We start from the raw sequence: 27504 nt of genomic DNA on the forward strand, positions 1-27504 counted from the left end.
CAATCATTAATGGTATCAGAGTTCTGACTAAGAATTATCTGAGCTTGAATTGAATGGTGTTTTGGATTATCATTTATATTCAACCATTGAAGTCTAGATATTGTCAGATTCATTTGTGGCATGTTTACCCTTCATTTTTTAACACTGTGCTTTGTCAGAAAGAACAATTCCAGTCCTGTACTGTTTAATTGATGAATAACTCTTAAAGTAGACCATCTGGTACTGAAATTGTTTTATCAACCCAATTATTCATCAAAGGGTTATATCTTGGTCTCTTGGTGCGTGTAAAGAAAACTATGAAACGAATGTGGCATGTTTACTAAATTTTGCACATAAATATTCTGAATGAACTGGTTTTTATTTTTCATTTCTAGTGTGTAACCAGTCTATATTTTATGGATACTACCTCATATCAAAGCCATTCTGCAGTTGATTGCTCATGTTGAAAAGGTTTTCTCTAACATTCATAAGTATTGCATCTAATATTATGTTTATAAACGTCTTCCCGTTTACATGATGTACAAACAAATACAGGGCCTTTGATGTCAAAGTAGTCTAAATTGATCACCTATTCTGATCACTGTTTTGCCTCTGTCAGTGTGGGTTTGATTCTCAGGCTCGGCTAATGTGGGTTTGTGATAAAGCATGCCAGTAGCTTCCCATGGGTTGGTTTTTCATCCACCTGTTTTACTGGCTGCCATATATAGCCTATGACGTGCTGAAAGTGTTGTAAAACCCACAGCAACAAGCAAATGTCCACCAAAATGTGTGTTGACATGATAACTGAACTTTTTGTAAACACAATACCTGCTACTCCAGTAATGAACATAAGCCCATTGACTTTAATCACCAGGATGGAAGCTATATCTGAGTTATACCAACAGTGACAAATGCTTTCTAGAAAGAATGCAGCTACAAATACTGTTTTAGTTGACTCTCTTCCAGTGTAAATTTATGCCATAACTGGCCCTGCTCAGTACACATTCAGATTCCAGTGTAAATTTATGCCGTAACTGGCCCTGCTCTGCACACATTCAGATTCCAGTGTAAATTTATGTCATGACTGGCCCTGCTCTGCACACATTCAGATTCCAGTGTAAATTTATTCCATAACTGGCCCTGCTCTGCACACATTCAGATTCCAGTGTAAATATATGCCATAACTGGCCCTGCTCTGTACACATTCAGATTCCAGTGTAAATTTATGCCATAACTGGCCCTGCTCTGTACACATTCAGATTCCAGTGTAAATTTATGCCATAACTGGCCCTGCTCTGTACACATTCAGATTCCAGTGTAAATTTATGCCATAACTGGCCCTGCTCTGTACACATTCAGATTCAAATGATCAAGCAGAAAAGCTTGCCTGACAGGGCCTGCTTATGGTGGAGTGTAGATACGCAGCAAATTTTTCAACTTTTTCTGGACATCTGGGCCTGTTATAGTTATTTTTTCAGTACTGGTCTTGCATTCTACTATATAACAATAACTATACCTGTGACACGTAGTAGTATTAAGTGCAGATGGTTGTAGTAATCAATGAACTAATTGCATCTCTGAAACTATGCATACATTGCAGAGTGTAAGCATGTTGCAGCTTATTGACGACTATGCAGAACTGAATGGAAAGTTGTTAATGCGTTTCATTTTCACTGAATGTATTTCAGTGGGCCTTGCAGTCCACTGGATGGGATAGCAGTGGGATGCACCTTTGAGCAGATCAGTGTGGGAAACCTCCTTACCAGTGTCTCCAACTCTGAGATGAATGGCTGGGGCAGCAAGCTGGCAGTCCACATGCTAAAGAATGGAGCTTCTAGTGAGGAGATCGGTGTTCATTTCAAGAAACCACCTGTTCATGTTGGAATTGATGTAGCACTTAGAACAGGTATTTCACTCCCGCCTTTATCAGTTATAGAATTGTTTAGATTTATACTTATTGTCTCTGCCACAACAGATTGGCTTTTAATGTTGTAGTTAAAAAAAAAGCAGAGACTATAATACATTCATTATAATGTTTGAGATGAGGCCTGGAAATCATAAAACTTTTTAGCTTAAATTGGAGCTTGAGATTTTGTATTTGCCAATCACGAAAGAATATTTTTGTAGCATCTTCTTTGATTGGTTCTGATTACAAATTTCCAATCTGAAACATAAGTTCATTCTTACAATCTCGAAACCATAAGTCAAGGGCTGATAAAAACAATACAACACTTGCATGAAATTGTAAAACCCCTCTTTAATCTTAAAGTTGGTGTCAAAACACTAGCACTTATTTCATTCAGAGGATACCATTTAAAATAATCTACCATTTCAATTCAAACCTGGTTTGTCTGGTTCAGTAAGGTGCTCATTCCACTAGACTTGAGATGTCCAACATTTTTGATTTTCCGTAATAATTATAAAGATTTTAGTGGAAATTTTACATTCTAAATTATATTGATGAAATTATAAAAAAAAATAGATAATGAGGGATAACATTTTGACAAAAGTATTATATATGGACACATGGAGGAGAGTACTCTATTTCCAACATAATATACTTGATATAGTATATAGAATTTTATTTTCTCCATGTACCCCCACCCCCATGTAGGTAACAAGAAATATGTCAATTAAACTGTCAGTAGGTGAAATCTAGTGGCAGAGATGAAGTATAAAGAAAATATACTTGATTCTTGAGGAAAACCAATGTGTCAGATTTAAACAAACATCATTTTGGCTGCAAGTTTGGAGGAATCCAAGGATCTGGAATAGGAGGAATGGTTACAGCAGTTCTGTATTGGATCTTAATTTGTATATAGAGTGTGTAGGTATGGTTAGGCTCTATCTGTGATCATAGATGTTTGTTACTAGAGCTGGGTTTCACTTGCCATGTCATATCACTGTTTATTATATTATTTAGTCCATGTTTTGTCCCACCATCATGCTAGGTCAGTAGTTTGAATGGTTTGTGAGTCACTGTTATCAAGGCATTGGTGACAATATATCACTTCATTGGCATGCCAGAATTATAAATTTTTTTCAGATTCAGGTAAATGAATGTGTAGGGAAATTCTGCCAGATATCTGGCCTGGTTGGGTTTTACTGGGTCGAGTTTATCCACCTCCATTTTGAGCATTACAACACCCAATTTTTGTCAGCCATAAAACAATGTTTCTTTATTACTGACACCCAGAAATATTAAGGGTTATTGGAAGAAACAACAATCTATCTCTGTAATTTCTATAACCCACTGATATCAAATCCTTAAATTATTGGTCTAGTTTTTTCATGGCATGTATCCAGCATTATCTTTCTTGCAGTTGATCATGCAGGGTTTCTGTCAGTGTCAGGCTGTGGAATAAGTTTTACGTCAGAAACTCACTAAAGCATAATCTGTTGCAAGAATTATATAAAAAATGGTCATTAGGTCCAGATGAAATGCTACACTTTGAAAGAAGTAGAATAAACTTTTTGGAGAAATTAGTATGAGGTAAAAAAATAATAAGTAAACAGATTCATTGGCTGAAAATCAGTGTACTAGTCATGATAATTGCTAAAATAGTGTTTTCAGCACAAAGCTTTATCCAAAAAAAAACAACATGCATCAAGTCCTGCAGGAACAGTGTCATTTTATTTTTTTGACATATCTTTGACCACTTTATGGAAGTGGTTGGCATAAGGGAGCTAAGAGTTAAAGGTACACAGCTATTAAGAACTGAGATATCAAATGTTTACATAAAAATACAATATAGAGCTTTAGTGTGAAGGAATTAGAAAATATGAAATATAAGGAAAATATGAAACAAATATAACACTAACTGAAAACTAAGTTAACAAAAGAAAAGTTGTTGCATTTCAGAATGTAAGATGTCATTTCTCTAAAAATTTAAAAATATTTAATCAATAAAATGAATTCAATCATAATTTTCCAAATGCTGGAGTATTTCTGGGTAGGCCTTTGAAAGATTAAATATTTTTTGAAAATGGGGTTATCAGATTGTCCCATCTAGTCTGTTTTCTGACACAGGCTTTCAGAAGATCTTACCTCATGCTCTAGTATATTCACTCCTCAGACTTAGATATACTATTGCATGATGTTAATCATTATACTCATGATTTCTAGCTAATATCAGAGACTTGGATACACTATTACATGATATTGTTCATTCTCATGGTTTCTAGCTAATATCAGAGACTTGGATACACTATTACATGATGCTAATCATTATACTCATGGTTTCTACCTAATATCTGAGACTTGGATACACTATTACATGATATTGTTCATTCTCATGGTTTCTAGCTAATATCAGAGACTTGGATACACTATTACATGATATTGTTCATTCTCATGGTTTCTAGCTAATATCGGAGACTTGTATACACTATTGGTCATACTTATATCACCCACACCCACATACTAATAGGTGAAGACCCACCAGAGTGTGTTTCTTGCAATGAACCATTCACTGTCAAGCACTTTATGATAGAGTGCTTTGACCTACAACCAACGCGCGATCGTTATTACATTGTGCATGATATGAAAGAACTTTTTGATACTATAAACATCACTCGTATTATAGAGTTCCTGAAAGCCGTAAATATTTACTCTAAACTCTGACTTTTATGCTATCACCTTGTGCAATTTTATGCAATATATATATACTGTCCCATTTTAATACCTATTCATCTTTTTTACATCTCCCGTTGATCGGAAAGCTTTATTTTGCACCGTTACCATCTTGCCGTTTTTAATTTCAACCATTTGTTCTTTTATATCGCTGGTCGATAAAGGACCTTTTATAAGTTTTTAAAGATTATACAAATAACACTTTGTTTGGCGCTAAATAGCCTAACAGTGCTGATGCGCCATTAAAAATCAATCAATCAATCAATCATGTATACACTATTACATGATATTGTTCATTCTCATGGTTTCTAGCTAATATCGGAGACTTGGATACACTATTACATGATATTGTTCATTCTCATGGTTTCTAGCTAATATCAGAGACTTGGATACACTATTACATTTTGCTGTTCATTTTACTATAGATTTTAAGTTAGTATTCAGCAATTCACATACACCACTATTTTTGAATGTAGCTTTACCAATTTTTCAGTTGTATCTCTACAGTGCTAGCACTGTGGCAGTTTATATCAATGTCGAGCACTCTGGGTCATCATGCCACAGACATGTGGCATCATGTCCCACCAAGTCTCGTTATCCTGATTCCAGGCCAACCAGTCCTAACACTGACCCCTTAATGCTGAGCACTAAGTGAGGCAGCTGTTTGTACCATTTTTTATAAATCTTGGTATGACTTTGACAGGATTCAAACCCATGACCTCTTGTATCCGAGGCAGATACTCCAACCACTTTGGCAACCTGATCAGTGCATACCTTTGGTAAATTGTAACTAAATTTTGAATAAGCATAATTGCTCTCATTGGCACAGTTAGCAATTACCTGCTTAATGAGTGTTCCCTGTCCTAAGCATAAATATAACTGAATGACGAACATTCGCTATTTGCACACGGCAGCAGTTTTGAAGATTTTTACAGCTCATGAGTTTAAACACCAGTGAACATTGATTCTTCCACAGAAATTAAGGGTCCCTTCTGTTGTACATCAGTTTAAAAATTTTGTTGCGGTAAATTCAAATAAACTGATACCAACAAGAATGTATAAATTTAGTGTAAGGGCTGTTCCAGTAAAACATATATGAGACCCAGGGAAGACAACTTTAATGTGGGGTACTCACCCATAGATGCAATTTAGAATTTTTTTATCATTTTAATATGAACTCTTGAAATCAAGGTACCCAGGCATATATTTTGTAATGTATGTTTAAATGGAACAGCCCTAACCAAGTAAATATACAGCAGATTGCAGTTAATCTTGGAATATAAACTTATTATTAGCTACACAAGATGTTGATACACAATGTTTATAATGTATTATTTCAAGGTTCTGTGTTGTTACTGAAGTACCTGCTGGAGAAATACTCAGCTGTCCCAGAGCAGAGAGATGCAGTTGACTCCAGTGGTAATGGACCATACCATGTGCTGATCCACACTGGAAATCTGAACTCCACAATTGGAGAGACTGTGGTGCGCCTTTTTTTGAACCATGGATGTCGATTGGATATACCAGATGCACTTGGAAAACTTCCTATCCAGTATCTAAAACCATCGGATCAGATTTATCAAATTATGAAGAAGGCAGAAAGTAAGTTTTTGCAACTAAAACAACTGTAATATATTGTACTTTGATATCAGAATGATTAGCAAATAAGGTGGGTCTTCCTTTTTTGTTATGACTGTCAGAAATTATCTTACATGGGTCTTCCCATGTTCTTATAACAGTGTTAGAAATTATCTTACATGGGTCTTCTCGTGTTCTTGTAACAGCGTCAGAAATTATATTACATGGGTCTTCCCATGTTCTTGTAACAGTGTCAGGAATTATCATACATGGGTTTTCTCATTTTCTTGTAACAGTGTCAGAAATTATCTTACATGGGTCTTCTCATTGTCTCGTGACAAAGTCAGAAATTAGCTTTGTTGGGTTTACACATAGTCTAGTACCTAGTACTGTCATCACGGATGGGGTGGGGTGTATATAAGGAAACAATGCAACACATATTTTTGGAATAGACTGTTAAACTTTTCAATTAATGCAAGCTTTGATAACTCTGAGATGGTTCTTTGGCCTGCGACAACAGCATTGTTTCTTCTTCAGATACAGCTTTTACTTGGAAAAATTGGTTTCCTTGGTCTGCAACAAGAGTGCTGTCAAGAGTTTTTCTTTTTTTTTACTGTAATGGTATTATTATGTAGAATTGGTATATGGTTTTATGTTTGAAGTGCTGAATATGCTTTATGTAAAGTTTTGGCACTATTTTGCAGTTGAAGTAGTAAAACAACAAGTTGAAACCCTAAAAGCAAGTGGAAACAGTGCATGGAAAGCTGGAAACTGCAAAACAGCGATAGATTTGTACACAGAGGCCATATCTCGGATAGGGACACATCAAGAATTTATGCACGAGGCAGCAGTTTTGTACAGCAACCGCTCAGCCGTTTATACTGGATTGGAGAAATTTGTTGAGGCCCTGCAAGATGCTTTAGCGTCACTGAATTGTGATCCAAAATGGCACAAGGTAAGATTTTGTTGGATTTCTCAATGGTGTTTTTGCAGTTTTGGATTATAACATTTATGATACAGTACATAAAGAGTTAGAGCTTAGTCCATGAGTTAGTGGTTTTGCAAAAGGAAAAAAATAAAAATTGATAATTCAGTTTTACTTTACGATAGTCTTTCCCGATGAAGCTCCCAGTGGCCATGCAAATAGTCATTCCCAGTTATGGTGCATGGCAGCCATATGAAATGGCCTTGGCCAGAGAATTGTGACATTTTATCATAACTTCTCACAGGTTTGGCTCATACAGAAGTGTGAAAGCTCTTTGAAAGAGAAACTTCTTCCCCTTTCAAAATGATGTCTAAATTACTTAAACGTGCCTCTGTAAATGCAAACACCATTGAGAAATTGAGTGCTAGGTGTGAAACTCCAACATATATTCATAATTTTGTCCCATTTTTATTTCATGCTTACATCAGGTGCTTGTGTTTGTAACATGCTATAGTCTGATAACAGCAGGCAAATTAGACCAAAGTAAAAGTGGGCTAAATGTTAAGTGATGTTGAATATCTGGTGCAATCTTAAGAGTAGAAAATGAAACTGGATTTACTCTTGAGATTTAGATATGTATCTACTCAGCTCAGAGACAATTTTTACTTAGTCCAGCCAGTTTTTAACTGGCCAGGACAACAGGTCAAGTGACCGCTTCTGTGGCCTATGTGGTTAGAGCATTGGTGGCCTATGTGGTTAGAGCATTGGTGGCCTATGTGGTTAGAGCATTGGTAGCCTATGTGGTTAGTGCATCGGTGGCCGATGTGGTTAGAGCATCGATGGCCTGTGTGGTTAGTGCATTGGTGACCTATGTGGTTAGTGCATCGGTGGCCTGTGTGGTTAGAGCATCAGTGGCCTATGTGGTTAGAGCATTGGTGGCCTATGTGGCTAGAGTATTGGTGGCCTATGTGGTTAGAGCATTGGTGGCCTATGTGGTTAGTGCATTGGTGGCCTATGTGGTTAGAGCATCAGTGGCCTATGTGGTTAGAGCATTGGTGGCCTATGTGGTTAGAGTATTGGTGGCCTATGTGGTTAGAGCATCGGTGGCCTATGTGGTTAAAGCATCGGTGGCCTATGTGTTAGAGCATTGGCCGCGAATGAGGGAGGCATAGGAATATTGTTTCACTCCAGATAATGTGTCCTGATACAAGCTTGCTTGACTATAATACAGGACACTTTTAATGGCTCCCATAAATGGCATAGTAATGAGACATTAATGTGTTTCGGAGACGATTACTGGTAGATCAGTATTTACAGGAACTGAATGGTAATAAGAGATTACTGTTTGTGTGTCAGGACCTGTTGGTTGGATATAATGGAATAGATTTCCAAGCATATTTGTAAGAAAAATGTAACAGATTTCCTTCCTTTATTAATCATAATGAAACTAACATAAATGTTCCTTTCATGTGAATTTTGTGAATGAAATCAGATTTGTTAATTTCAGGAAGTAAATAATTCTGCAAATTTCAGGTGGAAATAAGCACATGTGTAATACTTAGTTTTGTTTTTAGCTCAGCTGTCTGTAAGGCCTAGTTGAGTGATGGATGACCATGTGTACTTGCATCAACATTTGCTTGTTACTACAGTGGAGGCCACATTTTTAGTCCAATTATAATCAAACTTGAAATACCAGTTTGTATTATTAGTGACTGTTACAGGCTTGAATAGGAGTAAGATTGTGCATATTAATGAGTGATCTTGAATGTGATAAGCTGAGCTTGTCGCCACTCTAGAGGCCTTTGTTTTGATATAACTTTATGCTTACATCATCAGTCTAATGAACCAGATCCATTCATATTTAGTGAGCTGATCTTTCATTTGATTGGTCAAGCTTGTTAGCAATCTGGGGCCTTTGTTTTGATCTGACTTTTACAAAAAAAGTTGGGATAGAGACTTGTATCATCAAACAAAATCCACACATATTAAGGTTTGCTGAACTTGTTACCTATGAAATTCAGCAGAGTTAGAAATAATTCATTAATTGTATGCAAAGTAAACATCGCTTTTTTCAGTTTGTTCTTTTTAAATCCATGTGGTTTCTCTCATCCTGACCTACCCATCCCCTGCACCATGTAAATTTAAGCAGGGGAAGTAACCTGTGCTCTTGAATATAACGTTACATGTAGAAAAAAGTTCTTTAAAAAAAATGATGAAAGTCAGATATACAGCGTAGATTACAATATGTGTAATTTCAATAGTACAATGCACAAAATATAGGAAAATAATACACTTTAGGGATAAAAGGATCAAGAACAAGTATTTACGAATATTGTCAGAGAAAATATACAGTTGCAGGTACACTTGGGCATCTTTAAATATGAAAATCCCCAATATCATTTAATAATCCATGCAATAGTTTATTCCTGTAGTTGCAGACCTACTTTGCTACTTTTATTTCGTCAGACCTTCATAAGTGATGGTATATCCTATAAGACCATTCTGATGCACATAATTTAATGGGTTTATCAATAAAGACACTCATGTTCAACTTCAGAAATGAATTTTATGCCAAATGAAAACTTCTTGAAAAGATTCTTGATATTTATTTCAGGGCTATTGGAGAAAGGCAACAGTTCTCAAATGCCTGAATCAGCTAACAGATGCATACAAGACCTTTATCGATGGTTTCTTCAATAGTGTGGACACACCAGAGGATGTCAAGCAAAACTTTCTGTTTGAGTCTGTATGCCTGTTGCACAAGATTGAGGGTAGGTAATCCTTTGAGTTTCATTGGCTGGCAATTTTTTATGGTGGGTAATCCTTTGAGTTTCATTAGCTGGCAAGATTGATGGGGGGTTAATCCTTTGAGTTTCATATGGTAACAAGATTGATGGTAGGTAGTCCTTTGAGTTTCATTGGCTGGCAATTTTTTATGGTGGGTAATCTTTTGAGTTTCATTAGCTGGCAAGATTGATGAGGGTTAATCCTTTGAGTTTCATATGGGAGCAAGATTGATGGTGGGAAATCCTTTGAGTTTCATTGGCTGACAATTTTTTATGGTGGGTAATCTTTTGAGTTTCATTGGCTGGCAAGATTGATGAGAGAATGCAAAACTGGCCATTGCACACAGGTAACCACTGTACACAGATTCACTTTCTAAACTTGTTTTTTGAACAAATAATATATACCGAATATTTATCATTATTAATATTATTATTGTTATAATTACTATTATCAAGATTGTTTTATGTGCACAATACAACAAAATCATTAATTGCGTTATGTTGTTCTCTTCCAAATTTATGTTCCACACAAGATTACTGTTTCCTGCTCAGTTTAATCAGTCCTTTAAAAAAAAATCGTCATGGACTTAAAATCTACACAGATCGTATTTTTTCATGCTTTAACAAATTGCTTGGATTAGTCAGTGGCTCAGATTGATGTGATCAAAGGACAGTTAGCTTATTTCAAGTGCTTGTGACAAATAGAAAATCAAAAGAAGCTGTATGTGACTATTCTTGGTGACACATATACTGTAACTTCACCTTTCTTTACAGTCAAAGTTTGACTGTAAATGTCAAGTCCAATGCACTACATTAAGAATAGAGGAACAACTTGCAGGCTTGTATTAATATGACTTTTAATTTCACACCAGAATGTTTGTTTAAATCAATAATAATCCTTTAAGACTGACATTGTCTTTTGCCTGAAATACTACAAAAAAGGGTTTTGGGAATTTATTAGGTGAATATAGTATATTGGGGACAAAAGCATTTAGTTTTGCATAGTCACATTGTCATTACCATCATTATTATCAAAGCAGATGTTATAAAAAGTAATTTTTATTTATCACAGAACATGAGGCAAAACTGTGTTATGAAATGCTGAAGTTTGTAGAGAAGAAATGGTGGGAACCCATACTCGTCCGACTAGGCAAGACTGCAGAATGGTGGGGAATAGGGTACCTGATGATTGGACCTGACCTCAGGAGCTTGAAGGAGCGCGATTGTATGTTTACTTAATTACCAAGTTTCTTTTATATGAATTTATAATAAGTTATATCTAATTTACCATGCTCCTTTGTAACAGAAAAGAAACAAGCGAAGCTATGATTAAGATAGATTCATGTCATCTTTAACTGGAGTTGATGCAGAGAATCTGAATTCGGATCCCATCGTCTCCTGTACTGTCCTGATACAGTTTGAGCTCACAGAACTGAAAATTGTCTCTTTTGCTAATATGACTAAAATTTAAAAAGGTTTGACCATTGGTACTAGCATGTGCAGAGGCAAGATTACACAATAGATTCTTTATTGGGTGGTTCTCTGATTGTGGTATCCATTGTAATGTGGTTTGTGTGTGTATAAATATAAATATATGCTATGTTTATTCAGTGTGCTCCAGACCTGCCATCACTTTTGATTCTGCCATAATCTTATTGAAATTACCCTTTACTCTGGAACTTCAATGTTTCAGAACAGAATCAAAATTATGGAAATACGATTGTTTATGGTCAAATATGAAAACTGGCTTGTCCACGTTTAATTTGGATCAGGGTTTCATATTAGATTCTTTGGAATTTTTAAGTTTACCAGACTAACTTTACCAGAGTACCTCAGACACCTTAAATTGCACATATTTTGTGTTGCAAAACATCTGCATGATCATGCTATTGCTTTCTTTTTTGTTTAAATGGTGTGCAAAAAGTGAGCAGTCAGAACGAAAGGGACAAACCTCTTTGGTGGCGCTCTACAGTTTCATATTTTGCATAGGGTTAGGATTTTAAAGAAAAAGAATTTGCCCGGCTTTCCTCACTGGTTATACTGGCTATTTAAAAAAGACCTTGTATATCTTAGGTATAATGCAAAGAACCTTTAATTCCCTTTATTTTGGTGTTTGATTGATGGGTGTACTATGGGTTATAGAGTATACAGCTTGGCCTTACTTCAGATGTGCACCTTTCAAAAAAGTGCTAGCTCTACTTGGTCATTTTCACTTCCTGAACTTCAGAGGTAAATTGTATTAAAATGAGTCGATAACTTTTTTTACATTTTATATATTTGGTAATTCATTCATTGCACTTTCAGAAGCTGGTATTGTCTAGTCTGGCAAAATTCTTTTTCCCTATTTTAATAGCTGCTATGTATAGTGTACTTTAGACTAATTCAGGCTGACTTTTTAACACAAGGGAGCAGTCATTTTAGTTAGCAGTGTGCTTAAATCATGTAAAATTTCCAAAAGTACAATATCCAAAAGAAATATCATCCACATTACATTAATGTAGCATAGAGGTATGCCAACAATCTCTCCATTGTGACTGTTTTAAATGCGAACTACTTCACCTTACATACGTCACTCTCTTAAAAATACATATTATCTGGTGATCGCCCCCTTTAAATGTTTTAATCATGCAGAAGAATAAAATTTAATATTCCGATTCTTGGAGAAAAAAGCAGGAAGGGCAACAATTACGTTTAGTGGACATTGTATTGATTTGAGTATGTCACTTGGTGGGAAGGATGATTGTCATCACCATGGCTTTGTTTTCTTTCTCATAAGCATTACATCAGGTTGAGAGATATCAAGAAGCCCTTGGGCTCCATTGGGTTTGGAAGTTAAATTTGTGAAAATGTAGTAGAAGTAATTAAGGATAAAGTGAACTTAAACTTTTGAGCTGAACTCGATGTTTACTTCAGTACATCAGTCTTGAATCACACTTCTGGACTTTTAAATGTATGTTTTCCAGCTTGATAGCAGTACATGATATTTTGCTACACCTTGCTTAAAACTGGCCCAACTTAGGGGAAAAAGTTGATTGCCTTACTGAGAAGGTCTTTTTAGGGTTGACAGGTCTGGTATTTCTGGAGCCAGTGACCTCCAAGCATTTACTGTGTATGAACACATTTAACTTTTCAGTTGATTAGTGTTCCTGAAAGTGTTTATGCGTCAGTGTCCATGATATGGTTACCCCTGGCATGCATGGTTTGACTTTTTTCCATTTCCTGGTTCATTATTGGTTCTCCAAAATGGTTTCAGTCAGTATTGCACGTTGATTAACTATTATCAAGCAAATGACACCATCATTCATTGACAAAAGCCACAGAAATATAGGCAAAACAATACAGTAATGGAGATTTGTCTTTATGTTCAATCCTACAATTATTGACCTTTTCCCTTAAGATTGTCATTTTGACACATATACAGTCATACGATGCAAGGTGTACAGCAAGATCAGGCACTCCAGATTCAGTTTAAATTGTAGTTTTGGTTATAATTGAGGCAACATTTATGAAATATTAGTGTAGTTTACTTCACTGCCTGATAAAAATGCAAGACAAGAATTGTATTATCAAGTAAATATAGTCATAGCTGTAGGTGGAGAATTCAACCATTCTGGACTTGGGTAATTGTTATTGAGTTTTTGTAAATTATGTGGAAAACGTTAAGAACAAAAGTAACTAAATGCACATGTCTTGGAATGGTACAAATGATAAAGGTTTTCAGCATGAAATGTGATGCAAATAAGAAGAAACCAGTTGTCCCCTCTGATGGCCTAGTGGTTAGAGCATCCGCCTCGGATGCAGGAGGTCATGGGTTCAATCCCCAGCTGGGTCATACCAAAGACTTACAAAAATGGTACTAACAGCTGCCTCGTTTGGCGCTCAGCATTAAGAGGTTAGCGTTAGGACTGGTTGGCCTGGGTTCAGGATAATGTGACTGGGTGGGACATCATGCTACTTGTCTGCGGCATGATGCCTCAGTGCTAGGCATCACTATAAACTGCCACACTGCAGACATCATAGTAATATGACTGAAAAATTGTTAAAGCTACGTTAAAAATCCAAATCACACACACACAGTTGACCAGGCTCTAAATTGATATAAAGTGTTGGCAGGGACAAAGATAAGAATCATGCATATGGTTTATGGTTATTGTTTGGAGGAGAGTGCAGTTTGCTTGTATATAAGTTTGTTACTTGTACAGAACATATTTTCCATACCAATCAGGATGCCTGTATTCCGAATGATTGATGCTACCATTGACGTTACATGGAATTGCATTTTTATACTTGCACCATAAAATAGAATGGCAAGACAACACAAACTATTTTGCACAGTTTGCTTCTGTTAAATCATTATGTACTTACATCGTGATTGATAAATATTATTTCATTTACTTTGATAATATCGGCACATCATCGTGATCAGCTATATCACATGATTATGGATCAATTATGACCTCATTGGTTTGGGGGTAGTTAGAGGTGACGAACATGGTCAGGTGTGGAACCAGCAGCTCTTTTGTCAGCTGGTATGCTTTGTGGTCTTGGATCAAATGTAGATTGGCTCTTTGTTCCAGACAGGAGAACTATTGTGTCCTGAATGTGTATTGGTTTTTTATATTGCACTTCTGAACTGAAGATTTGGAATGCTTTCAGTGCTCGTCAAGTGATGAACAGACAAGTTTGTAATTTTGAGCAACAACCGTATTACTGTACTTGTTTCCCATGTAGGCAGTCTCAGATAGGAAGTTCTTTAATATTTTTAGGTAGATTTAATCTTATAATTGTTAATTGTTATTGTGTACAGTATCCTTGAATCTGTTAAATAAATCTTGTGAATAATATCAGTAGAAAGTGATCAGTATGAACAGAAAGTGGTCATTATCAATAGAACTTGATCATTATAATAGAAAGTGGTCATTATCAATAGAACTTGATCAGTATAATAGAAAATGGTCATTATCAGTAGAACTTGATCACTATAATAGAAAGTGGTCACTATCAATAGAACTTGATCACTATAATAGAAAGTGGTCATTATCAATAGAACTTGATCAGTATAATAGAAAGCAGTCATTATCAATAGAACTTGATCAGTATAATAGAAAGCGGTCATTATCAATAGAACTTGATCATTATAATAGAAAGCGGTCACTATCAATAGAACTTGATCAGTATAACAGAAAGCAGTCATTATCAATAGAACTTGATCAGTATAATAGAAGTCCATGAATGCCATTAGAAAAACTTCACAATTTGCAAACTAAATCTTCTCTAACTGATGAACCATGTGAGAAGTGGTCTTGTTATGGTCTCTGAAAAGAGTATATGAAGATGTCAGTTCAAAAGTTAATAACTTTTTTGCAGGTTTTAACATTTTCAGTTTTGTTGATTTTAGAACCACAAAATTTGTGTTCTAGTCTGATAAATCCTTATTTAATATATGCTTTCTTGTATATGAATTTTTGATCATTGCAGACAATTTAGAAAATGTTCACTGACCATTGTCATCACATATGCTGACCATTGGTTATCAAGTACATTGACCATTATTCATCAAGTATTCTTCATTATATGGTGATCTTTTTTGTACCATCTGAATCAGCTAAGTAAAATTGATCAGGGTTATTTTTCACATTTTTAATTTCAACTTTTTTACGCACTTTACAGATGATAGAACTGAGATCCAGAGACTTGTAAAAGGAGTGGCAACAGGCCTAAGTACAGAACATGTACCACTGAAAACACTCTTCCACTTCCTGAAGGTGGAGAGCCCCAAGACAGTGGCGAGATGGTTGGACCCACTTGCTATTATGATGCTGATGCATTCACCAAGTCCTGCTGCCTTCTTCAGCCTTAGTGAAGATAATAACAAAGACACAGCATTACATGCAGCAGTCAGGTTCTCACTTATGTTAGGTAATATTTTCTTGGAATGGGTAGAGCATTCAGTTTGTTAAAACAAGCCGTTATACAAACCAACTAGGTTTATATTTCACTTTTGCCTCCCCACAAAATATGAAAAGAAAATATGAAAACCCTGGTCAAGCTTAATGCTATTGTTAGACCTGAAAGCAGACCTGCCAGTCCTTATGATTTTGCTGCAGATCTTACAGAAATGACCTTAAAATACGGACTTACTTTATAAAAGCACAAATTAAGTAAATATGATTGTGGTAAAATCGAGATACTGGCCTGTCCATGTCTGATTCAGATCCAGGTTTTATTTAGACTCATTGGAATTGGTCATAGAGCCATGATAACTTTACTGCAGTACTTCAAACACTTTAAACTTTGCATATGCATATTTTATGATGCAAATTTTCTGCATGATCAAAGCTTTTTATTATTTTATTTTTAATGTGGCATCCAACAAGCAACATGTCAGGATAAAAGGAACAATAAAATGTTTGATATTTTTTTAATAGTACAGAAGAATAAAAAGGAATATTCAGATTTTGTGGAAAAGTCAGGAAGAGCAAAAATTATGTTTAATACATGTGTTGATCAGGGAATGTCAGACGGCGGGAAAGATGATTGCCATGCTGGTAATACAATTTGTAGCGCTTACTAGCCTACTGATTCAGCTGGCAGGTAAGCTTAGTTTCTTCATATCCTCGGAAACTTACCCTGGCACACACACTGATGCTGTCACTGCCTCATTCATACTCCATTCTACAAAGACTTGGGTATAATGTCTGAATAGGGCAAGCAACACAGTGACTATGAGGATAACCTCAATAACTTAGCATTCTTTGACCTGATAATGGAATGTACAAGTTAGTTTCAAAGTAGTCTTAGAGTTCCTCACTGTCTGTGAGCCAGGTTTATAAAGTGAATGGTTTATTAAACTGGGAACATAAGGACAGTTACTTCTGCTTCTTTCTACTGCTGCAGAATTATCAAAGATACAGATGATAACCAGTGTTCATTCTGATAACATCTGTGACCTGAGCAAATACAGGGTTTTATCTTCCAGACTGAACATCACTAACTATATCACGGAAATGACACTCATACCTGGTGTATGAGTCATTTCCTTGATGGATTTAGTGATGTTCAGCCCTGAGCTACCTACTTGACAAAAGCATTTCATTAGCAGGGTCCGTTGGGGACCTTGAAAATCCTTGAAAATGAATTGATCCCTCAAGGCCTTGAAAACACCTTGAAAATTGAAAATATTGTCTGGGTACCTTGAAAAGCCTTAATTTTCATGAAACCAAAAGGAATTAAATAGTTTTCATTTTACAGAATAAATAAAAAGAACGGGAAAATAAATCGCTTGCTAAGTTTGTGCTGGAACAAATTTTTCCACAACTAGTCACTGTGTAGTTGTAGATTTTGAGCTTCCGATTGTATGAAGCCCATATGTAGCACTGGTTTAAATTTGAATCATTTGCTTCGACTTGGCTGGCTGCCGATTCCAACTTGGGTGGCTAGTTGAAGAAAAATATAAAGTTTAGATTATGAGATCTTTCTCAGAGAGCTTTGCAAAATACAAACTATGCCAGAAGGAAATAGATTTGCATGCAATGGGAGAGAGAGCCCGCCATGGTCACATGCAGCTTTATAAAAAAAACAAGCACCTGTAATGGTGTGCTTAATACAGGGAAAACAAGTTTTTCAATAGAAACTGTATGTAGTCTTAATTTGGGATTGAGTAGAAATAGATGATAATTGCAATGAGCATGATAAATCTAAAAATACAGGATACAGCTAAGCTTAGTCGTAGGACTAAGCTAAACCGAGAGAAATATTAATATATCTAATTTAAAATAGGCTAAAATATCCATATGCTGTTCGTAAATAAGCAGTAATATAAAAAGAAGATATCTTTACTTTTTTGTTTATGGGGATGAGTGAAGAAGAAAGGAAGGTACTGAAAAAGACATTTAGACAAAGACAGCTGCTGATGATTACTATACATTGAAAGCAAAGATCCGTAGGAAAATATCCTGTATCATGACATCAGAATAATTTGATGAAAATTGAAAAGTATGAAATCACTAAACTTGGAGCTCTTGAAAAACAGCTTGATGACATGTTACAAGAACTGAAAAATGCACTCTAAAATATTTTGGACTTTGTAAATAATGTAGCATAGACAGAGTAAAATGAACTTTGTTCAGTGACTACATTATTCTAATACCCAGATGTAGAATGTTTGATATTAATGGGAAATATATCAATCATCATACTATTGACCTCATGTTTTATTTTTGTTTTTTTAATTATTTTGGGGCCCAGAGTGGCCGAGTGGTCTAAAGCGCTCTCCGTTACGGATCACTGCCATCTCACCTCTATCTGCGTGGGTTCGAATCTTGGATTCGGCCAATGTTGGTATGTGAGAAAGCTTGCCAGCAGCGTCTCGTAGGTCGATGATTCTTTCCGGGGTTTTTCCGGGTTCTTCCTCCACCATTAATACTGGCTGCCATGTATAGCCTATCATGTGCTGAAAAATGGCGTTAAACCCCACAACAACAACAACAACAATAATTATTTTTGGTTTTTTTTTAGAAATAAGTTTGCAAGAAATATTCCTCATATGGAGTAATATTAAATATTAACTTGTGTTTGCGTACAGTTTCATTTATGTATCCTTTAAAATTAATGTAATAATGCACCTTGAAAAACATGATTTTGAAGCTGGAAAAACCTTGAAAATTTTGAAAGAAATATGCTTCTAACCCTGCATTAGTGAACATAATGTGGATCAAAATATTTTCATTGCCACTGGTGTGAAATATATTTGCAACATTTTTCTTGCTAGATTTGGCAATATATATTTTTTTACTTGCAACCAGGGGGCCCCGAGTGGTCTAAAGCGCTCTCCGTTACGGATCACTGCCATCTCACCTCTGGGTTCGAGTCCTGGATTCGGCTAATGTGGGTATGTGAAAAAGCTTGCCAGTAGCTTCTTGTGGGTTGGTGGTTCCTTCCGGATTTTTTTCTGGGTTCTTCCTCCACCATTAATACTGGTCGCCATGTATAGCCTATCGTGTGCTGAAAAATGGCGTTAAACCATACAACAAGAACAACAACTTGCAACCAAATCAGTCTCAGCAGCAAGGAAAAAGCAGTCTTTAAGATGAGACCAAATACTGCTTAACATCAACATTTTTTATTATCTCGGTTCAATTTCAGCCATCAGAAGGTCCTTCCATTCTATAGGCATGCCAATAAAAGGGGTTGGAAGCAAGGTTTCTCCTCCTGCTTTAGTTTCTTCTTGAATGGGTTTTCTAGCATTCTTCCTTTATCAGTTATACTGGCTGCCATATACAGCTTATTTTGCACTATGGCATTAAACGCCAGAAGAACAAACAAAACAATCCTCCACCATTTATACTGGCCACCATGTATAGCCTATCATGTGCCGAACAATGGTGTTAATGCAACAAAAACAAAGCCCTCTTCTTTCCTGTTTTCCTCTGCTATGACTGACTTGCCATTAAAAGTGACGTAGGCGGGATTTTCCAAGAGATCTGGTCTTTACTTGACAAGCAATTGGTGGAATCTGAAAGCTAAACAGAAACATCAGGTCATTCGTAGACAATAGTAAGGTCAGCACGTGCATAACCAGTGAGGACTTTTGTAATGAGGGGTAAATTTAAAGTAGGTCCAGACCTAGCCAGCGCTTATTTTGACACAGCTATTCACCCTGCTTCATGCACAGTCTGTTGGTTTGACTTCTTGTGGAGAAGCGAAGTGGAGCCTGACAACAGATTTTTATTAGTGACGCCATAGCATTTGAGCTGAAGTGGGCAATACATTTAATTTACTCTTAGATCTCAGAAGATAAGGTATATCTAATAAAGATCTGAGCATATTAGATTAGAGAAATCTCTAAGTCTTGCATTTGAACACAACATTTGGTTTGAGGCATAACAGGAGCCATTGGCTGGCATGTACAGTGTTTAGTTCTGCATGATTTGGATTCATAAAGATAAGACTTGAAATAGGTAGTATGGAGGCAGTGGCCCGGATGGCCACCAAACTAGTTTGACATAAACACACCTTCCTTATGGTCTCAGTGCTTTTACTGGATTCATCAAGAATTGTTTATTCTGTAAGGCAGACTTTCTTTTCTTATCCAGGTATTGTCACAGGTTATGATGTCATCACATTATAATGGTTTGTCATTCATATAGGGAATCCAGGCATTCTTCCTTCAAAAGGTGCTTTTGCTACTGGTAGGATGTTCATGCATTTTTCTGCTTCTGCTACATATGAAAATGGGGCCTCCAATTGGCAAATGGGTGTAAAACACTTGCTTTTACCAATCATGGCCATCTCATCTCTGTCAGCAAGGGTTTGAGATTTGGGCTTAGCCAATTTGGGTATGTGACACATAAAAGCCATTAGCTTCCTGTAGGTTGGTTATTCTAAATGAAATTTTCATGGCATTTTCCTCCACCATTGTACTGACAGCCATGTATAGCAAGCATATCATGTGCTGAAATATGGCATTAAACAAAAAAACAACCTATGCTAATATGAGTAATGTGATCAGGGAACATATTTGATGGAGGTATTATTTTTTGTAAATTGTGTTTCTCCAAAAATACCGACCTAATCACATTATTGCTAAAATCTCCCAACCCATGCCACACAGACATGTATTTTTGCTGATGTATTGATCATTATAAACTGGTAAACTTTTATTTCATGGGTAGTCACCTAGCAGTAGTAAGGGGAGGTAATGGATAAGAGTTGTTTTCCCTTGTCTGTATGGGAAAGATTAAATTTTAACCTTATCAGGATCGCTGGATTTGAGATATACTGGAGTTTATTTTCTATTAGTAATGTGATTGAGTAAGTATTCTAAGAGGAGCATAATCTACTAAAATAAATGAATTGTCTTTAATCCTGCATCTTTTGATCAGATGGTATGTGACATGATGGGAATGTATATGAATGTATTTACTTTCCAGGCAGGACAGCTCTTTTGAATGATTTCCAGGCCTTTATGAGTCAGATCTTCAAGGAAAGACAGCTAAAGCCTGGTCCTGAGTTGGTTGATGAAAATGGTGACACAGTTTTCCATGCCATAGCCAAGTTTAGACCCCTACCTGAAAAAGGGGTCCTAAAAAAAGTAACAGAATTAATGCTGGGTGCAGGACTCAATGCAGCATTAAAAAATAAGGAGGGAAAACTCCCAGTTGAATGTCTGGACAGGAGTTATGATGAAGAAATATTTGATCTCTTCGTGAAGGCTTGCCACAGTAAGTTTTTATTTTCAAATAATTACAAGGACTTAATGTTCAAACTGGAGACCAGTAATGAATGTAGTGACCAGGTCTAGAGAGTTTGTTTTTCATACAACTGCCCTAGTACAGTTTGTTTTTCATACAACTGCCCTAATACAGTTTGTTTTTCATACAGCTACCCTAGTACAGTTTGTTTCTATAAATAACCTCTTTTATAATTACTTGCCATGCTTAATGCATAATATTGTTGACTTTGCCATTCTGATGTTTCTGTTTAAAACTAAGTAAACAGTTTTTATCATCTGTTTAAAACTGAGTGGACAGTTTTTATTTTGTTTAAAACTAAGTGAACAGTTTTCATATTTTATATTCATTTAAAACTGAGTGAACAGTTTTTATTTTCTGTTCAAAACTTGGTAAACTTTGTGTGTGCTGATATTTGGTATTTTTGTTTGACCCATACATGAAATGGATTATGGTACTATTGTTGCTAATTTGATTCTTACAGTAATTCGATTATTGTATGGACGTTTTTAATTTGGTCCCTACAGTAATGTGCTTATGGTATTATTATTGTTAATTTGATAATCAGATTGCTATATTCATGTTTACTATTTGTACTCATAGAGTAATCAGGTTACTATACAGTGGTCCCCCTATTGAATGGTTCTCCTGATGAATGGCCACCTGTTTTTATATGGCCAGATTCCCATGGCACCAATGAGTTTGTGCTGAAAAGAAGGCCTCATGGAGATGGCCACCCCTCTAATATAGCCAGTGGCTGGCGTAGTAAAGCGAAAACTATCAAATACACTTCTCATGAGTGGCCACAAAATGGTTGTTTATAGACAGGAATATTGGTTAACTTCATAAGTACATATATTATTACTCATTCCAGCATGCTGATAAAGTATCTTTAATCCATACGAACAGGTAAATAATTTGATTATTCTTAGTTTTGTGTATCCCTCGGATGTCAGGTTTTGTCTCTTTGATAATTACTGGCTATTATTACCACTGACAAGCACACTATTTTTCCACTATCCTCAACATGACATCCAGTCACCAGACAGAAAAAATGGTGTGTTAAATTTTGTAGCATCCCTCTCTTAGATCATGAAATGTAGTTAACCTGGTACCTGACTTTGAAAAAAAAAATGATTTTGTGACAAATTCGCTGCTTTTGTAAACACTGAACATCTTACTTGATAACTAAAAGTTGCCATTGAAGCAATAAAATGTTGCAAATGGTTCAAAATATCTTTGGATATTCACAATTTAAAACAAAAAGTGAAAGCAATTCGACTAAATAAAAGGAGGTAAAATCCTTTGATCATGGCTGAGAAATTTAATGTCCGAAAGATTCAAATAAACATTGTCAATATACATTCATCTGCAGGCAAAAAGGAATTTATGTATGTACAAAGATGATTTCAGCCAGATGCTTGGGACAAGATTTTTTGCCTGAATGTGGTTTTGCCCCGCAGTTGATCATCGTTTATTATTTGTAAACAATGATGTTGGTATTGGTTTTTTCCATACACTGATAATATTCCTATGATTTTAAATGAACATATTAAATATTTAAATATTAGTTATGCCTTTCATACTTTATTTATTACTCACATCTGTGTGAGGCCAGAAAGGCCACCTGTCTGATAATGCCTCTTTTCTGCTGCAGAAAGGCTGGCAATATAAGAAGACTATTCTTGCTTGTTAAAGTGATCACTACAAGAATCAAATAGTTTTGTTGTTTAATTTGAACCCTTCATTTGTCAAATTACATCATTTTTGTTTGTTAAATTCATTGTTACAGTCTTAAAAATACTACATTAATTTTGCATTCTTATTTGCTAAATTTTAATCAATACAAAAATCAGTGCCCAGCGAGGCAAGTGCTATTTGTTTGTTAATTTGATCCCTACATCAATCATATGACGGCATTGTTGTTCTAGAGTGGGTTCCATTTGTGTGTGGTGGTTTACATCATTGTACTGTACAAAGGTGAGACATAGGTGTATGTTGACATAGGACAGTGAGTAGGTGAGAATCTGCCTTACTGAAAACACCACTGATAATTTGATAATTATTTTGGATGAGTATTCAGCACACAATTACTATAAAAGTTTAATGGTAATGATATGTCTTTCAATTCTAGAGGTCACTACTGCTGATATACGATGGTTAAAAGAAGAGGGAAATAACCGATTCCAAGCAGGAGACCAGCAAGGTGCTTTAAAAATTTACAGCAGGGCCATTCGGATCTTTGAAAACTTTGGCAGTCAGGTTCCCAAAGGAATGACAGGGCGTGATATTGCTGCTTTGTATGGTAATCGAGCAGCAGTGTTTCTCAGTCAGAATAGATTTGTTGAAGCTCTTGATGATGCCATGAAGAGTGTGTCATATGATGGACATTGGTACAAGGTATAAGCTATTTCTGTCTTGCATTTGAATGATGAGACGATGTTATCACTTTTTTGGTAGTATTAGTGGTTACAGAGATATTAATAATTTTAAGAGCTTGGTTTGAAAGATTTTGCAAGTTAAATATTCTTCTGCATCATTGTATCCGGCAGAGATTTCGTAACATTATTGGTGTGTACTTAAAAACGGGGGGGGCGGGATCCTTGTGGCTGAGTGGTCTAAAGCACTCATCTTTACTGATCACTACCATTGTGTGGGTTTGAGACTCGGGCTTGGCCATTAGTGGGTATATGTGACTGCTTCTTGTGGATTGGTGGTTCTTACGGGAGTTTTCCTGGGTACTTCCTTCGCCATTTATACTGTCTGCGATGTATAGCCCACCATGTGCTGAGAAATTGCATCAAACACATAACAACTTAAAGCCAGTATACTGATATTCTGGGTTTACAAATGCCTTATCTATGTCTGAATGTGATTCAGAGTTTGTAACTACCTATGCCAGATTAGAATGTCTTAATCTTGTTATGAGGTACACATGTACATTCTGAGGTACACATGTACATTCTGAAGTACACAAGTAGAAAATTTATTTGATGATTGAAAGAGTAAATAGATGACCAAAGGTCTTGGCGTCTTTAATCAGGATAATACAGGAAGATAGATTGGAAGATTGAACGTTTTGGTGTATTTCAGAATAATACAATAAGATAGATGTGAAATTATCATGTTGCAGTTTAATATTACCATTATTTTCTGATTATAACAAAACTGCCACAACAATTAGACAGACATTTATTCAAGAAAACATTTTTCCAATAACGTTCCATTCATAGAACATGTAGAAGGTGCAGGAGCTGTAAAAGTTCAGTGGTTTGCATACCAGATTTTCTAAAACCAAACTTGAAAGGTAAATCAAATCACAATTATCCAACAAAAAAATTATTGCCACTGAAAACATCAGCTAAAGGTGTTAAATTATTAGAAATACAAGTAAGAAATGATATAGATATACAGTGAGAAATGATATAGATATACAGGTGAGAAATGATATAAATATACAGGTGAGAAATGATATAAATATACAGGTGAGAAATGATATAGATAAACAAGTAAGAAATGATTATCATTTGTGGCAGGATTGAAGTGATTGACTGAAGGACATGTGGCTAACTCCATAAACAAGCCTTGGAAAGTCAACTCATGATTGGAAAGTGGCATCTCTCATTCAAATCAAAATAGAGACATTGTCACTCATATACAGGACACATGCCTGTCATCTACAAATCAAATTGCAGACATGACAGTGGTGTAGTCACACTTAATATTACTAGAATAAATTCTTAGGCAACTCTGTAAGCTCACTTTTTGACTGGAAAAGCTGGAATATATACATTGTAAGGAAAATGTTGATAAAAATCTATACTTTTTTATTTTGAGTGATATTTGAGCGAAGTTATATTCATTATTAGTGGTTTACTTTGGATTAATAAGTTTCAAATATCCATTCTCATTTTTCATATATAGTTGATGCTGAAAAGATCCTTTACATATTGTGATCTTGAACTAAGTAACAGAAAAGTTCAACAGACAATGAGTTTTGTCAAATTCGACAAGTCCATTGTATTTAGTTCCAACTGAGTTCCAGTGGTATTCCAAATATACTTTGGTATTGAATGTGTTGATGTGCCTGTAGTCTCGAACATGGTAATGTGCCATTGGCCTTTATTGTAGTGGTGTACTAACAGTCTTTTGATGCGTGACAGTAATATAATCTAAAAGTGTTCTTATCTGAAGTCACTATAATTCCACATTGATATTCCAGTCCATGATTATTATTTATGAGCACTTAATATTTCCAGTGAATAATAATTTGAATGAATACTTCCACCTAAATGTAATAATAAGACTGATTCTGTCTCAGATGTTAAATGCAATAATAAGTAATTTTACACGTAAAAAAAGATTATATAAAAACCTAAGACACAAAAATAGAAACAGGACGAGGAAGAAAAGTTAATTGCCAGAACATTCTAACGAGTTAAGCAAAATAAGATCTATTACTAAATTTATAATAAAGGACATGGGGAAACATCAGGTACACTAGGTATTTACCAACATCAGGTACACTGGGTATTTACCAACATCAGGTACACTGGGTATTTACCAACATCAGGGACACTAGGTATTTACCAACATCAGGGACACTGGGTATTTACCAACATCAGGTACACTGGGTATTTACCAACATCAGGGACGCTGGGTATTTACCAACATCAGGGACGCTAGGTATTTACCAACATCAGGTACACTGGGTATTTACCAACATCAGGTACACTGGGTATTTACCAACATCAGGTACACTGGGTATTTACCAACATCATGGACACTAGGTATTTACCAACATCAGGGACACTAGGTATTTACCAACATCAGGTACACTGGGTATTTACCAACATCGGGGACACTGGGTATTTACCAAACATCAGGGACACTAGTTATTTACCAACATCAGGTACACTGGGTATTTACCAACATCAGGTACACTGGGTATTTACCAACATCAGGGACACTAGGTATTTACCAACATCAGGGACACTAGTTATTTACCAACATCGGGTACGCTGGGTATTTACCAACATCGGGGACGCTGGTTATTTACCAACATCGGGTACGCTGGGTATTTACCAACATCGGGGACGCTGGTTATTTACCAACATCGGGTACGCTGGGTATTTACCAACATCGGGGACGCTGGTTATTTACCAACATCGGGTACGCTGGGTATTTACCAACATCGGGGACGCTGGTTATTTATCAACATTGGGTACGCTGGGTATTTACCAACATCGGGGATGCTGGTTATTTACCAACATCGGGTACGCTGGGTATTTACCAACATCGGGGACGCTGGTTATTTACCAACATCGGGTACGCTGGGTATTTACCAACATCGGGGACGCTGGGTATTTACCAACATCGGGGACGCTGGGTATTTACCAACATCGTGGACGCTGGGTATTTACCAACATCGGGTACGCTGGGTATTTACCAACATCGGGGGTGCTGGGTATTTACCAACATCGGGGACGCGGGGTATTCACCAACATCGGGGACGCGGGGTATTTACCAACATCGGGGACGCTGGGTATTTACCAACATCGGGGACGCTGGGTATTTACCAACATCGGGGATGCTAGGTATTTACCAACATCAGGTACACTGGGTATTTACCAACATCAGGTACACTGGGTATTTACCAGCATCAGGGACACTAGGTATTTCCCAACATCAGGGACACTAGTTATTTACCAACATCAGGTACACTGGGTATTTACCAACATCAGGAACACTGGGTATTTACCAACATCAGGTACACTGGGTATTTACCAACATCAGGTACACTGGGTATTTACCAACATCGGGGACACTAGGTATTTACCAGCATCAGGGACGCTAGGTATTTACAGCATCAGGTATGCTAGGTATTTGCCAACATCTTTACGTTAATTTAACCTATGCTTATGGAGAGATATTGACTATGTATGACATTGTTTACAAAATAAATGAAGTTGATTTTGGACAAGAACAAGTACTCGACACAACTATACATAACATATATATAAAATCATTGAGAAAAAACTAACAAACAATACAAATGAAATACACTTAACTTTATTCTGATGACATTTACTGCATCAAATTGGATTTGGGGAGAGCCTAGAGGTCCAGTTTTCGTTCGGTGATATTGAGTGTCAGTATGGAAAAACAATAGTTCTGCATCTTTCTAATGAATTATTATTTATAAATTACTTCATCAGTGGGATTTACTTTTACAAAGTTACATGATAGAACATTGTTATTATGAAGAACCAATCAGCAATACATGGATAAGTGCATTGTTTGCTTAATTTAATTTTGCTTTCCTTTTGTTCTTGATGTCATTAGTTAGCCACATGGATTATTACCGCTCCG

At 36.1% G+C, this 27504-nt stretch overlaps 1 protein-coding gene across 2 annotated transcripts in view; it reads left to right on the top strand.

Moving 5' to 3' along the window:
- The window catches only part of LOC149786979 (TPR and ankyrin repeat-containing protein 1-like), a 141854-nt gene that overhangs the window by 33687 nt on the left and 80663 nt on the right, over positions 1-27504 (top strand). For both annotated transcript variants that reach the window (XM_089977525.1, XM_089977526.1), the window contains exons 6-13: positions 1668-1885; positions 5954-6214; positions 6895-7145; positions 9730-9886; positions 10974-11126; positions 15572-15820; positions 20833-21123; positions 23267-23532. In XM_089977525.1, coding sequence (XP_089833651.1) covers positions 1668-1885; positions 5954-6214; positions 6895-7145; positions 9730-9886; positions 10974-11126; positions 15572-15820; positions 20833-21123; positions 23267-23532 — 1846 coding nt within the window. The remainder of the gene's footprint in view (positions 1-1667; positions 1886-5953; positions 6215-6894; positions 7146-9729; positions 9887-10973; positions 11127-15571; positions 15821-20832; positions 21124-23266; positions 23533-27504) is intronic.

The sequence above is a fragment of the Sinohyriopsis cumingii genome, chromosome 12 (assembly GCF_028554795.1).
Source record: "Sinohyriopsis cumingii isolate HCF-2022 chromosome 12, ASM2855479v2, whole genome shotgun sequence".
Classification (NCBI taxonomy): Eukaryota; Metazoa; Mollusca; class Bivalvia; order Unionida; family Unionidae; genus Sinohyriopsis; species Sinohyriopsis cumingii.